Here is a 14,389-nt window from a genome sequence, read left to right as displayed (position 1 = left end):
CAAAAGTCTCCAAAACCAATATTTTATATTAACCAATACAAGCTAATATCAAATGCAATGACACAGACATGCGGCGTACAATAATGGAGCACAGCTCCTATTGGTCATGTCACAGCAGTGAGGACATTTTTTCACTATGGCAACCAGGTAGCCCCTCCCTACTGTTACAGGCTGGCTATTATAGAAATATCCCCTGACCATTATAAATCTAAAATGGTGGCCAAACACAAGACCAGTTGGGAGGAAGTCTGATGCGCTTTTAACCATGGCTACTGGGGAAATCCAGTACCATATGTGATGTGGGCGAGATAATTAATGGACAATGTTAGAAATGTCATATTCCAGTAAAACTGTACTTTGCATTAGTGCCTGATAACCAACAAATATAAACACCTGTTAAAGATTTAACTTCACAAGGCACATTACGAATCTTTTGACAATTCCTAATCCGCCAATGTAGATGTTTAGTCACACACACACCGGATAGGTGCAGTGAAATGTGTCGTTTTTACAGTGTCAACCATAGTATTACGTCACCCCTGGATATTGGCTGGGGCACTGCTCAGTAATATGAGCACCATGATCTAACTAGAGCCTGAACGATAATATGAATTGTTTATGTAAGTCTGTCAAAAAGTCTCCAGACTACTCACCCCTAGATGGACAATGGCCAAGGTGTGTGGTTATCTAGCTCTAACCTAGTCATTGGTGAAAAGCTCTTTGTTGGCACTGAAAAAGTCCAAACTGCTTTTTCTGTGACTTCAGTACAATTAAAAAGCACACATTTTTGTCAACATACCTACCAGTACAAAAAAAAACAATCAGTTCACAAGACAGGACGACAGTTGAAAAAGACACTTCACATGACAGTGACCGGAGTGCAGATTGAGGTCCCCTAACACCCAGAGGTGCCTTGACATACGGGTCACTATCAAGCCCAAGCGGTCTACTCCTCAGAGGCTAAGACAAGTTCTCTGTTCACCCCACCATCCAGGGGCCAGTAGTGATTCTGGGCCATAGTGTGGAGATGAGAAACTGGCCAGCAGTAGTGAGGTTAGATGGTCATTGGGTCTCTTCTGGTGAAAGCCTGAGGGAATTCCCATACCAGTCCATCTTCATGGGGAGTGTGACTAGACGGCAGGAGGACTCTGGTCAACCAGTGACTGTGAGAAGAGGAAGTCAAACCAACTCTAAGAAGAATCATTTAGGTTTCACAACAGTCTAGAAGTTTGTGGTGATCTGGAGGGCTTACCTTGTCTCCTCCACACCAAACAACACTTTCCAATTGTTTATTTTCCCATAATGGTATGGATTTCGGAACACCTTACAAGAGAGAAACAGGCTTTATTCGCTAATTCCAAACTGGTACACCGTGTTGATATTTGAGTAAATCCAATAAACCTTACCTTTCCCTTCTCCTTTAAGCGTCTGACCTCTTTCTTGTTGATGTGTCTCTCCACGCTGGTCTCCCCTAGGGTGATGAGGATAGCATGCCACAGTGTCAGACCTCCCAGAGCTACTGCCACCGAACTGCAGGGAGGAAAATGGCAATCATGATCATGATTGTATTAAAAACTAAATTCAAGATAAAAGGGTATATTTGAGAATATGAACAAAAGTATGTGGACACCTGCTCGTCGAACATTTTATTCCAAAATCATGGGCATTAAATGTGGAGTTGGTCCCCCCTTTGCTGCTATAACAGCCTCCACTCTTCTGAGAAGGCTTTCCACTAGATGTTGGAACATTGCTATGGGAACTTGCTTCAATTTAGCCACAGGAGCGTTAGTGAGCACTGACATTGGGCGATTAGGCCTGGCTCGCAGTCGGCGTTCCAATTAATCCCGATGGGGTTGAGGTCAGGGCTCTGTGCAGGCCAGTCAAGTTCTTCCACAGCGATCTAGACAAAACATTTCTGTATGGACCGCACTTTGTGCATGGGGGCATTGTCATGCTGAAACAGCAAAGGTCCTTCCCCAAACTGTTGCCACAAAGTTGGAAGCACAGAATTGTATAGAATGTCATTGTATGCTGTAGCATTAAGATTTCCTTTCACTGGAACTACGGGGCCTAGTCCGAAACATGAAAAACAGCCCCAGGCCATTATTCCTCCTCCACCAAACTTAACAGTTGGCACTATGTATTCAGGCAGGTAGCAATCTCCGGGAATCCACCAAACCCAGATTCGTCCATCGGACTGCCAGATGGTAAAGTGTGATTCCGCTTGTGTGCGGTTGCTCGGCCATGGAAGCCCATTTCATTAAGCTCCGGACAAACAGTTCTTGTGCTGATGTTGCTTCTTGAGGCAGTTTGAACTCGGTAGTGAGTGTTGCAACCGAATACAGGCAATTTATATGAGCTTCAGCACTCGCAGTCCCGTTCTGTGGGCTTGTGTGGCCTACCACTTTGCGAGTGAAGCCGCTGTTGCCCCTAGATGTTTCCACTTCACAATATCAGCACTTACAGTTGGCTGGTGCAGCTCTAGCAGGGCAGAAATTTGACGAAATGACTTGTTAGAAAGGTGGCATTAAGACGGTGCCACGTTGAAAGTCACTTAGCTCTTCAGTAAGGCCATTCTATTGCCAATGTTTGTCTATGGAGATTGCATGGCTGTGCCCTTAACTTTATACACCTGTCAGCAACAGGTGTGGCTGAAATAGCCAAAATCCACTCATTTGAAGGGGTGTCCACATACTGTTGTATATATATAGTGTACATAGAACAGCCATAGCGGTTGATGTCAACTATTTATTTATTTTTTGCAGTTACAAACGTGTCTCACCTTGTTAGCACCCAAATGAAAATTACACTCTTGTGGACCATCTTTTCTCTGAAGGAAAATAGTGGTGGTGGCGTCTGATAGTAGCTCTAGACGGAAAGCAAAACCAAACCATGTGAAAAGACCATCCATGTACAGCAGTTGTAATTAGTAAATGTGATGCCACTGAGTATTCTACAGGATTGAACAACCAACCACAAAAAAGCTAACAGGAAACACAGTAGCTGGGCTAACAGTACCACATCTACAGTCCTCCAATTGCAACTGGTGGCAAAGAAGCGAAATACAAAATGCCAAGTCTGTAGCCATTCACAGCCAAGGGACCTAAAAATAACTACTAATCACAGGGGACTGTTCCTGACTTGAGGAGAGGACTGCAGTCTCACTGGGCAGTGAAACATGGCCGACTCCATGCCAGTGTAGGCTGAAAATATTTTTGGTATCTCAGATTGTGAGAATTGCCAGAACAAACTTGGGAGGAAGTCTGATGTCTGACATACTCTTTACATTTATCACAAACCATTGGAGAAAATTGACATTTTAAGCCCTTTTAGAGCTACCTATACATGCCTCCTGTAAGACCCTATGATCTGTGAACCATACATGATACAGACATCTTGGTGTGATTATAGTCCTTATAGTGTGCTATAAAATATGTATGTCTTGATTTTAGGGCTCTAGAGTGGCGCAGCAGTCTAAGGCACTGCATCTCAGTGCTTGAGGCGTCATTCCAGGCTGTATCACAACTGGCTGTGATTGGGACTCCCAATTGGCCCAGCGTCGTCCGGGTTTGGCCAGGGTAGGCCGTCATTGTAAATAAGAATTTGTTCTTAACTGACTTGCCTAGATAAATAAAAGTTAAATATTTATATATTTTTAAAAGTTTCCACAGTCATATTTTTTATGTTGAATAAATTAATATCTTCCTATTTTCTTTATTACAACTAAACGGCATGTTATAAAAGGGTCCAGATAACTTGTGATTTCATGTTCAAGAAGCTAACCCCAAACAGCAAATTACTTTCTCATCCTCGTGTAGTATGGGGGGCCCCCAAAATTTTTTAGAAACGGCAAAGCTCTCAGTATAGTGACGCAGGTCTTTAGATGTACACATGAAATTGTGTCAGTCCAAAACTTTACCTGCAACATTATATTCCGTTTTGAGTGACTCGAGCAGTTTCCCTATCCAACTGTTCCATTCTCTGTGTAGCCTGCTGCTACAGGTAACTGCCAAAATAAAGGAAACACCAACATAAAACATCTTACGAGGGCGTTGGGCCACCACGACCCACCAGAACAGCTTCAATGCGCCTTGGCATAGGTTCTACAAGTCTGGAAGCACCCCATGCTTTCAATATACTTTGTATCCCTCATGCATCCTTCATTTCAGCAATTACCTGCCGAATGGACAGAGAGGTATCGCCCGAGTCGCAACAAAATGTAAAAGAACTTTGCGGATAAAGTTCGGAATGACAATTTCACGTGTACGACATTTAAAGACCGTCATCACTATAATGAGAGCTTTGCAGTTTCTAAAAAGGACATATTTTTGTGTTTTTTCAGGCCCCCATACTACAAATTGAGAATAAGGAAGTGATTTGCCGTTTGGTGTAAGTTTCTGAAAAACATGTGAAATCATGACAAAGGTGTCTGGACCCTTCTATAACATGCCATTTTACAATCAAAAATAGAGAATTGGTTGTGAAAAATAAAGAAAACTTGTCCTTTAAAGACATTGTTTGGAACAATATACTCTACAAGTACCAACAACACTATGCGGGTGTGGAGTCGTCCACATATAAAACCCCATACTATACAGGGAGATGATTGCCAAATTGTTGTTAATTAAATGTTGATTGTTAATTGACATTGAGACCCAGCACTGCCCAGTGGACCTTTACAGCCTGTCAGTCTGTACTACCTGGCCAAAAAAGAAGAACTCTGAAAATCTCTTTTTTGAGTGCGGACCCTCTACAAATTAATCTGCCGTTTTAATTCCGGTCAACGCACCAGTTCTGAGTTCAGTGGTTTCAAGAACCTTTTGTAGTACCTGGCCAGTCATGAGCTCAAGGAGACTGAGGAGCAGTCCGTGCCCTACTCCCATCACTGGCTCCCCCTGTGGCTTCCGCACTGCGGTGGAAGCGCTAGTGGAACAATGGCAATTCATACACTGGCTGCATCCCGAATGGCACTTTATTCCCTATGGAGTGCGCTACGTTTGACCAGGGCCCACAAGGCTCTAGTCAAAAGTAGTGCACTACATAGGGAATAAAGTGCCATTTGGGACACACACACACAGCTTCAGTCAAGTTGGTGCCCTTGACTAGCTCAATCACAACTCATAATGCTAAGGGAAACTATAGGCTAGATGTGTTATAGGGCCAGGGTGATTATTATAGAATGGTACCTCCCATCTTCTATGTAGCTAAAGAGAACACATGTCATACGTCAGAGCGATTGAAACATTAAAAAATATATATTTCTAAAACAGTGAGGTGTTGGCTCAGAGCCATAGGATCTATTACTATATAAACTCCCATCTTGCCATGAATGATTGGTGTGAGAACAGTAAGTGGTCTTGAGCCTGGAGGCTTTAGATTACATAAGAAACAATCTGACTGGTTATATACACAACGGCACCAGTTATCTGCACACCACCAGCCTTCTCAGTGGACTTGAAGATAAACAAGTGTGTTAACGTGTCATGTGATCTGATGTCCTTGATCCCTACACTTTGTGGTCTGTTCGCTGTCTTTGCTTGGCTGCCGTCTCTCTTTAGCTACACCAGCGGCAGTGAACTTTACACAGTTTGCTCAGAATGTATGGCCTTTCGCTCACCTCTATGAAAAGACCATGCCATATCTAGCACATAAGAGAAGGAAAATGTGGCAAAGACATGCCAGACTCTACCCAAACAGTCACAAACCAAGCGGCCTCACTCAGGGTGTTTGGGTCACATGTCAATAACAAGACATGATTTACATGGATGGCAGTACTCAGAATACTATTTGAAAGTCTGAGTGTCAAGCCTCCTAGAACCTCTAAGAAGTTGACATTCTTGGTCTCCCTCACCTCGACAGCGTTGTAGGCCTCTATGAACATGTCTTTGCAGCTGACGCTGCAGTACATGCAGCCCATGGTCATGTACAGGCAGAAGGAGAAAAAGTAGCGGTGGTTGAAGTGGCCCACACAGTTGTTGAGCCAGGCTAGCATCACAAGGCAAGTTAAGGTCAAAGTTAATGAGGCAGATCTAACAAAAGATAAAACATGGAGTAAGGCAAGATGATTTAATTGTATGACTGTCCTCCCTGGGGTTTTACAACGCTATAAAACATATTTTAAAGGAATCTGAGAAATTAGATGTTTGTTGGTCTAGAAAGGATACGACAGTGGTGATCCATCTTCAGAATACACCTGGAATGAAAGAGAAAGTCACTCAGTCTGATTGACCTGTGCTATGGACTAGAGCTATCCAGTAGAGGTGTTTTATTTCTTGATGACATCATCTGATGACTGACGGAGTGTCCTTAACTTACGTATTGCAGATGCTGCAGTGGTGAGTTCTGGCTGGTTTGGGGACGATGCATTTTTTACAGATGGACACTGACGGTGTATCACTTTTAACCTGAGAAACAACAATCCGAAAAAAGGGAACTAGAGAGCATGAAGTTATTTCAGAATCAAACCCATAGTGTTTCCCAAGAACAGTTTTCCTGCAGGCATTGGAGTGGGCACCTCACCTGTGGTGGGTGTCCAGGGGAGGTGGTGGTGGCCTTGTAGTAGTGGAAGAGGACCATTATGAGGACCCAGTGGCCGTAAGTGAGGTGCCAGACGATCCACTGCAGCGGGTAGGTGTTGAGGATGACAGGCAGCAGGCACAAGTAGACAATGATCAGCACAGAGCTGGTGAGGGCAATCACCAGGCACACAAACACCTGGGAACAGAAGAGAGGGACACGAACAGAGGGAGAAACTCATGAGGGCACGTGAAAGGTGAAAATACTGTGAGAAATAGAATAGCAAAACGGGGTCATGTAACCGAACATGGGAGATTTGATTAACTGGCCTACATTTAATGAAATACAATAAAACACTAATATTTGACTGTACATCTACACAGAAAATTGAGCCATTAACTTACCACCCCAAACCAGCGAGTCACATTGTCCACTATCCAGTAGACGGGCTCAAAGACACAGTCCAGGCAGGTGTCAGAGTTGGTGAGGCTGTTGAAGTAGAGGGAGTTGAGCAGCAGCTTCCAATAGCTCCACAGCTCTCGTAGCTTCCTCTGGGGCTTGCTGGGTCGACCCCCTCGCTTAGGGCACAGCCGGCACCAGCGCAGGCACAGACGCATCATCCTGGAGAACTGCCACCTCCAGCTGCGCATGCCCCCGCCTTCCACACACACACGGACAGACACACAACACAGAAGCAGGTGAAAAACTACTACGACCAGGAAGAACAACTTGGAATGTGCGGTCATCCAGATCGCAGACGAAGTCATCGTGGTCACGCTTTCTTTGGGGATAAAATGGCCACGGTCGAGTGGTAACGCTCACAGCTCGACATATACTACGACCTCGGAGACCCGGGTTCAATCGCCACATCCACCCATCCTACAACGCCTCCTCTCCTCATTAAGCTCCCCCTTCAAATTCTTATCTGTCTGAATAATCTAACACCTGAATAAAACATGAATAAAAAACAAAGAGGGTGGAATTCCACTCCCCCCGCCCCCCAAAAAAGGCCCTCATCTCAATTAAATGCTGCAACCCCCCCCCTCCAAACTCACCTATGAAAAGACTATTGTCTAACCAAACACCAAATCTAAGTCTTAAAAAAAAGCTAATCAAGAGAGACTCCTGCTCAGCGCATGGCCTTCCTCTCCACGGAGCAAAGTCAAGGCATTAAAGTAATTAAATCCAGCTGAGTGCTGTTTCCATTGGAGCCAAAGGACGCATCAGGCATGCCCAGAAAATAGGACAGGGCTATCAGGTAATAAGTGCGTCCACTCTCACAGAACTTATAATGTTAATAATGCATGAGAAATACAGTTCTGTGGCTGAGCCTTCCATAGAAAGACGTTGGGAATGCAAAACCGGTAACCTTATAAAGACACCAAAAGCTCAAGGATGAATTTCCTTAGAGGGGAATAAGTGGACACCAGAGTGCCAGTGCTCTCCAGAATGCTAAGGCCATACACATTTTATTAAATGTTTTAACAGATTTCTTTTTTTGAAAAGTGAGGGGAGCGAGCGAATAAAAAATATAGCTGTGAGCAGCAATGAACGGGGTTCATAGAATAACAGAAAGGACAAGATTAGTTGGATAAAGCAAGCACTATCATGTAGGACAGGGGTGGGCAATTCCAGTCCTCGAGGGCCTCATTGGTGTCACAGTTTTGCCTCAGCTAACACACCTGACTCCACAATCACCTAATCATGATCTTCAGTTAAGAATGCAATTTGATTAATCAGCTGTGTTTGCTAGGGATAGAGAAAAGGTGACACCAATCAGGCCCTCGAGGACTGAGTTGCCCACCCCTGATGTAGGAACTATCTTTCTTTATGTGCAATCAGTGAAAGCATTACCATGTTTATCTCTCAATACCACAAGGATGACAAGTGAATTTAGTCTAGTGCTGTAGTTTAGTTTTCTTAAAGTCATTACTTAATGTATTCAGTTTATATATAAATAAACTCAGCATTAAGGAAACCGACCTTTTTCAGGACCCTGTCTTTCAAAGATAATTTGTAAAAATCCAAATAACTTCACAGATCTTCATTGTAAAGGGTTTAAACACTGTTTCCCATGCTAATGAACATGCACCTGCGGAACGGTCGTTAAGACACTAACAGCTTACAGATGGTAGTCAATTAAGGTCACAGTTATGAAAACTTAGGAGACTAAAGAGGCCTTTCTACTGAGTGTAAAAAACACCAGAAGAAAGATGCCCAGGGTCCCTGCTCATCTGCGTGAATGTGCCTTAGGCATGCTGCAAGGAGGCATGAGGACTGTAGATGTGGCCAGGGCAAAGAATTGCAATGTCCGTACTGTGAGACACCTAAGACAGCGCTACAGGGAGACAGGACGGAGAGCTGATCGTCCTCGCAGTGGCAGACCACGTGTAACACCACCTGCACAGGATCGGTACATCCGAACATCACACCTGCAGGATAGGTACATGATTACACCAGGAACGCACAATCCCTCCATCAGTGCTCAGACTGTCCGCAATAGGCTGAGAGAGGCTGGACTGAGGGCTTGTAGGCCAGTTGTAAGGCCGGTCCTCACTAGACATCACCGGCAACAACGTCTCCTATGGGCACAAACCCACCGTCGCTGGACCAGACAGGACTGGCAAAAAGTGCTCTTCACTGACGAGTTGCGGTTTTGTCTCACCGGGGGTGGTCGGATTCGCGTTAATCGTCGAAGGAATGAGCTTTACACCGAGGCCTGTACTCTGGAGCGGGGTCGATTTGGAGGTGGAGGGTCCGTCATGGTCTGGGGCGGAGTGTCACAGCATCAATGGACCGAGCCTGTCGTCATTGTAGGCAATCTCAACGCTGTGCGTTACAGGGAAGACATCCTCCTCCCTCATGTGTTACCCTTCCTGCAGGCTCATACTGACATGACACTCCAGCAAGACAATGCCACCAGCCATACTGCTCGTTCTGTGCGTGATTTCCTGCAAGACAGGAATGTCAGTGTTCTGCCATGGCCAGCGAAGAGCCCGGATCTCAATCCTATTGAGCACGTCTGGGACCTGTTGGATCGGAGGGTGAGGGCTAGGGACATTCCCCCCAGAAATGTCAAGGAACTTGCAGGTGCCTTGGTGGAAGAGTGGGGTAACATCTCACAGCAAGAACTGGCAAATCTGGTGCAGTCCATGAGGAGGAGATGCACTGCAGTACTTAATGCAGCTGGTGGCCACACCAGGTACTGACTGTTACTTTTGATTTTGCCCCCCCTTTGTTCAGGGACACATTCTATTTCTGTTAGTCACATGTCTGTGTTACTTGTTCAGTTTATGTCTGTTGTTGAATCTTATGTTCATACAAATATTTACACATGTTAAGTTTGCTGAAAATAAAACGCAGTTGACAATGAGAGTACATTTCTTTTTTTGCTGAGATATATATATTATATGCCTATGCTGACTGCAAGAGGCAGGACTGCAGGTTTCTAATTTTCCTGAAGAAAAGATCCACTTTCTACTACGTTCAGACCACATAATAGGGCAATATACAGATCACGATATTTCACATTGTTCGTCTGCATAATTTAAATCTAGCATTCATTTGCATGAGACAGTCCACTTGACCAATAGTTATTGCTCTAGTATCCTATGATGCCACTGATGCCAAAGAAATCTATAGTGCCACCAACTGGTTACAGTGACTTTATATTCACACAGCTTCTAAAGGGCATATACAATGCATTCGCAAAGTATTCAGAGCCCTTGACTCTTTCCACTTTGTTACATTACAGCCTTATTCTAAAAATGGATTAAATAGATTTATTTCCTCAACAATCTACACACAATACCCCATAATGACAAAGCAAAAAGAGGGTTTTTAGATTTTTTTTTGTTGAAAGGTTTACATACCAAATGTCATGTTCCCATATCCATCGTTTTAGTTATTATAGCCCTGGTGTGATATGGTGTCATCTAGTGGTGTAGCTTGGCTGACCTTGAATGCAGCAACTAATAATTCTCAAATTCCATTGAGTCTATATACTAAATCTGGAGTCAATCTGAATAATGGTTAAATATTTTTTACATTAGCATATGTGCATTTATATGTAAAGTAGGGCCATATTTGAATGCAGCAACAATTTCTTCTCAGAACCATTCAAGACTAATGTAATGAGTCTAAATACAATATCTGGAGTGAATCTGACGTATGGTTGATGAGAAGATGATTGCAGATGATTTTGAGCATAAGCATTACATAAGAAACTAATGAGTTGTTAATGGTTTCCTTGTTTTTTTTAGATATCAATACCAAATTCTGTGAGGTTTAACTTAGGGACGTCCATGGTAGCGACAACAAGTTTCAAGTTGATAGGCCATCGTGGAGTGGATTTACAGTTTTTTTAAATGGACACGTAAAATCTGAATTTTGATTTGTCAATAAATCATCCATCTTTTGACTAATCCCTTATCTTTTTCTTAAGACATGTACCATGGGCCTTTATTAAAAATGCGTCATTTGGTTCTATGGTTCATGAGAAGAAGATTTTTGAAGTATTTTTCGCACATTTTAGCATGGCCATCTTTGAATGCATCAATGTTATTTTCTCAAAATCTTTAGGGAATATTTGGATTAGTCCTCATTATTATGATTCTACTAATTTTGCTATGGGGCGGAGAGAAATTAGCAGTTTTACATCATATTTCCTGCAATTCTACACTTTGACATAAATCAACTGTTATTTGTCACATGTGCCAAATACAACAGGTGTAGACCTTACAGTGAAATGCTTACTTATAAGCCCTTAAAAATGTAAGAACAAATAATTCAAGAGCAGCAGTAAATAACAATAGTGGGGCTATATACAGGGGGTACCGGTACAGAGTCAATGTGCAGGGGCACCGGTGTCGAGGTACTATGTACATGTAGGTAGAGTTGTTAAAGTGACTATGCAGAGATGATAACAGAGAGTAACAGTAGCGTAGAAGGGGGGAGGGGGGCAATGCAAATAGTTTGCGTAGCCATTTGATTAGATGTTCAGGAGTCTTATGGCTTGGAGGTAGAAGCTGTTTAGAAGCCTCTTGGACCTAGACTTTGCACTCCGGTACCGCATGCCATGCGGTAGCAAAGAGAACAGTCTATGACTAGGGTGGCTGGAGTCGTTGACAATTTTAGGGCCTTCCTCTGACACCGCCTGGTATAGAGGTCATGGATGGCAGGAAGCTTGGCCCCGGTGATGTAGTGGGCCGTACGCGCTACCCTCTGTAGTGCCTTGTGGTCGGAGGCCGAGCAGTTGCCATACCAGGCAGTGATGCAAACTGTCAGGATGCTCTCGATGTTGCAGCTGTAAAACCTTTTGAGGATCTGTGGACCCATAACAAATCTTTTCAGTCTCCTGGGGGGGAATAGGTTTTGTCGTACCGTCTTCGTGACTGTCTTGGTGTGGTTGGACCATGTTAGTGATGTGGACGCCAAGGAAATTGTAGCTCTCAACCTGCTCCACTACATCCCCATCGATGAGAATAGGGTTGAGAGGAATGTTTATAGTTTTTAATGATATCGGAGTGAGAGTGACTAAGAAAAATCAATGGGGGCTCCCCAGTAAGTAATTGAACCATGACTACTACAAGTTTAGATGGCTGGCAAGACTAATTTACCAATCAAAATTGTTTTAGCTTACATGGGCTAATTGAGTGACTGTCAGTGACTGACATAAGAGAAACTGTTGATGCACAACCACATTTCAAAATTGCACTTTGTGTATTCTACTGTTGTAACGCTCAACAGGAAGTTGATACCCAGACAATTCAGCATTATTTGTATTAAAGGGGTGGCCACCAGTTGCCCATCCCTGCTCTATAGCAACCTTAGTTCAACACCTAGCAACCTAGTCAAGATATTTTAGGAGAGACTAAAAGAGAAAGTTCAGCCATAATCCGAGAGGGAATGTTGTGTCTCTCTTTACTGGAAGCTTGAGGACATAAATTTTCCTATAAATCGTGCAATTTCTCAGTACAACTTTTCAACCACAAAAAAAAAAAAAAAGTGAAGAGGGGCATCCGTTAAACACTTAAATGTGTATGGCCTGATAATCAATTATTAGTGCTGGGACCGTCACTGTGGCCAGCCGTTTGGCCTACAACACTGCCCCTCTGTTGTCATTATGCAGAGGCAGTACATGTGATCCCTCTTTACAAGCGGCGCAGATGGAATGAAAGAAATGTCATAATGCCAACAGGTGAACACGAGGTCAACCAGTATTAATGAGATCATTGATCGGCATATGGCAGCATGCCATCAAAATCATAGAAAGGCTGTGTGGAACTGGAAAAGAGTAGGGACGATTTCCAGCCAAATCAACAGGCTGTTGACTACCTAGGCTACCTAATACACTTGCTTTTATTACATTTTTTATTTAACTAGGCAAGTCAGTTAAGAACAAATTCTTATTTACAATGATAGCCTACCCTGTCCAGGCCCTAACCTGGATGACGCTGGGCCAATTGCGCGCCGCCCTATGGGACTCCCAATCACAGCCAGTTGTGATACAGCCTGGAATCGAACCAGGGTTTGTAGTGATGCTTCTAGCACTGAGATGCAGTGCCTTAGACCGCTGCGCCACTCGGGAGCCAAAGGTAGAGTACAGAGTGACATATTGGAACAAACCCATATAAATATTTTTTAAACATGCAATCAAACTCTAAACCTGAACAGCACCACCAGAAAGCTTGTTTTCTCAATCTCAGATTAACCCCTTTAAAATGTATTTTAAAACAGAACAATTAAGCTCTTTATCTGGGGGGTAAAAAAAAAAAAAAGTAAGGCAGAGTAGGCGGTCTCTATGGCAACCCCCAAATCTTCTCAGCTTGGAAATAGTCTCCTCTGCTCTGCCCGGATAATAAGCTTTGCCGTCTGTCCTCGAGACTGGTTTAGCCTCTGTGTCTGCAGCACAGGCCTGGCAATTGGCAAACTGCACAGACTCCAAATGTTTGTTGTTTCTGCTCATTTGTGAACTTTCTCTCTCTGGGCAACACTGCTGTGTGTCTCTTTACTCCCAATGGAAAGTTTTCAATTTTCAGTCCTCAGTTTAGAGATTTGCGCTTGTGTTGACAGTACTGGAACTAGGGAATGATGGAGTTGCTTATTGGGGTCATTACACTGCAGAAAATTGCTTAATTCTACAATCTGAGGGATGCAAATTAGCTGTCAGACATTCACACATAAAGAGAACAATCCACAACATAGAATGTTAATCCAGTCACAAATTAACAGTAAGTAGCTATCACATCCTAAAGCATTATATTTATATGATCACACCATCAACGCTGTCAAAATATTTTGAATGTCTGCAGGTGTACAAATAACATAGGCCTAACTACTATTTATTTAGGTCTGTATTTTACAGGGTTCTGTCAATCTCTGCTGCTGTTGCCGCTGGCTACCACATTGAACAAACAATAGTGTGAGGTGCGAGCAACGTTAGCCAGCTATAGCTACTCCACCTGCCTGGCAATCTTGATAGCAGAGTTTTCCACAGGCAGACCCCTACATGAGATTGCAATCTGAGATGTGTGTCGATTACAAAATATTGCCAATTATGACGGCTAGCTATAGTTAGCTAGCTAATTACTGACACAATAGATATGTCAATAATCTAAATATTCCACTCACCTTAACGTATCTTCTGAAATGATAGAACCAGCTAGGTTAAATAAATTGCAATTCAAGTCATAACTGTGAAATGTTAGCTGCACTCAAAGATATTTAGCAAAACGAGGAAAACATTATAAATCGTACACCGATGCACTGCAGCCCTTGCTAGCTTGCTTTCTTGTGTAAAAAAAAAAATCCTGACGTCGCGCGCATATTGCATCTTGGGAAATTATGTTTTTTCGTACTCTTCAAAATGCCA

At 43.3% G+C, this 14,389-nt stretch overlaps 1 protein-coding gene across 2 annotated transcripts; it reads right to left on the bottom strand.

Annotated features, from left to right (window-relative positions):
* Positions 1 to 6: 6 nt before the first annotated feature.
* Positions 7 to 14,333, bottom strand: LOC139580954 (palmitoyltransferase ZDHHC16B-like). 2 transcript variants are annotated; one of them, XM_071410175.1, is made up of 10 exons: positions 14,149 to 14,333; positions 6,921 to 7,174; positions 6,520 to 6,714; positions 6,316 to 6,404; positions 6,165 to 6,193; positions 5,852 to 5,985; positions 2,783 to 2,868; positions 1,407 to 1,471; positions 1,253 to 1,323; positions 7 to 1,163 (listed from the first exon to the last, which is right to left on the bottom strand). In XM_071410175.1, the coding sequence occupies exons 2-10, from the start codon at positions 7,164 to 7,166 to the stop codon at positions 1,131 to 1,133; spliced, it is 948 nt and encodes a 315-aa protein (XP_071266276.1). In that variant the 5' UTR covers positions 7,167 to 7,174; positions 14,149 to 14,333; the 3' UTR covers positions 7 to 1,130. The 2 variants fall into 2 exon arrangements, with proteins under 2 accessions (XP_071266276.1, XP_071266275.1); XM_071410174.1 differs by having other exon boundaries at positions 1,407 to 1,530; positions 14,149 to 14,330.
* Between the last annotated feature and the right edge of the window lie 56 nt (positions 14,334 to 14,389).

Source organism: Salvelinus alpinus, chromosome 7 (genome assembly GCF_045679555.1).
Source record: "Salvelinus alpinus chromosome 7, SLU_Salpinus.1, whole genome shotgun sequence".
Lineage (NCBI taxonomy): Eukaryota > Metazoa > Chordata > Actinopteri > Salmoniformes > Salmonidae > Salvelinus > Salvelinus alpinus.
Note: the sequence above shows the minus strand (reverse complement) of the source record. Positions and strands in the feature narration are given on the sequence as shown.

What these genes read in the sequence shown, in the direction of transcription:
- LOC139580954 (XM_071410174.1), bottom strand. Translation starts at nt 7,166, where the DNA reads ATGCGCAGCTGGAGGTGGCAGTTCTCCAGGATGATGCGTCTGTGCCTG. An exon ending in TTCATTTGGGTGCTAACAAG is followed by an intron (nt 1,531 to 2,782) that starts GTGAGACACGTT and finishes TCCTCCCTGCAG; the next exon opens with TTCGGTGGCAGTAGCTCTGG. An exon ending in GCTTAAAGGAGAAGGGAAAG is followed by an intron (nt 1,324 to 1,406) that starts GTAAGGTTTATT and finishes CTCTCTTGTAAG; the next exon opens with GTGTTCCGAAATCCATACCA.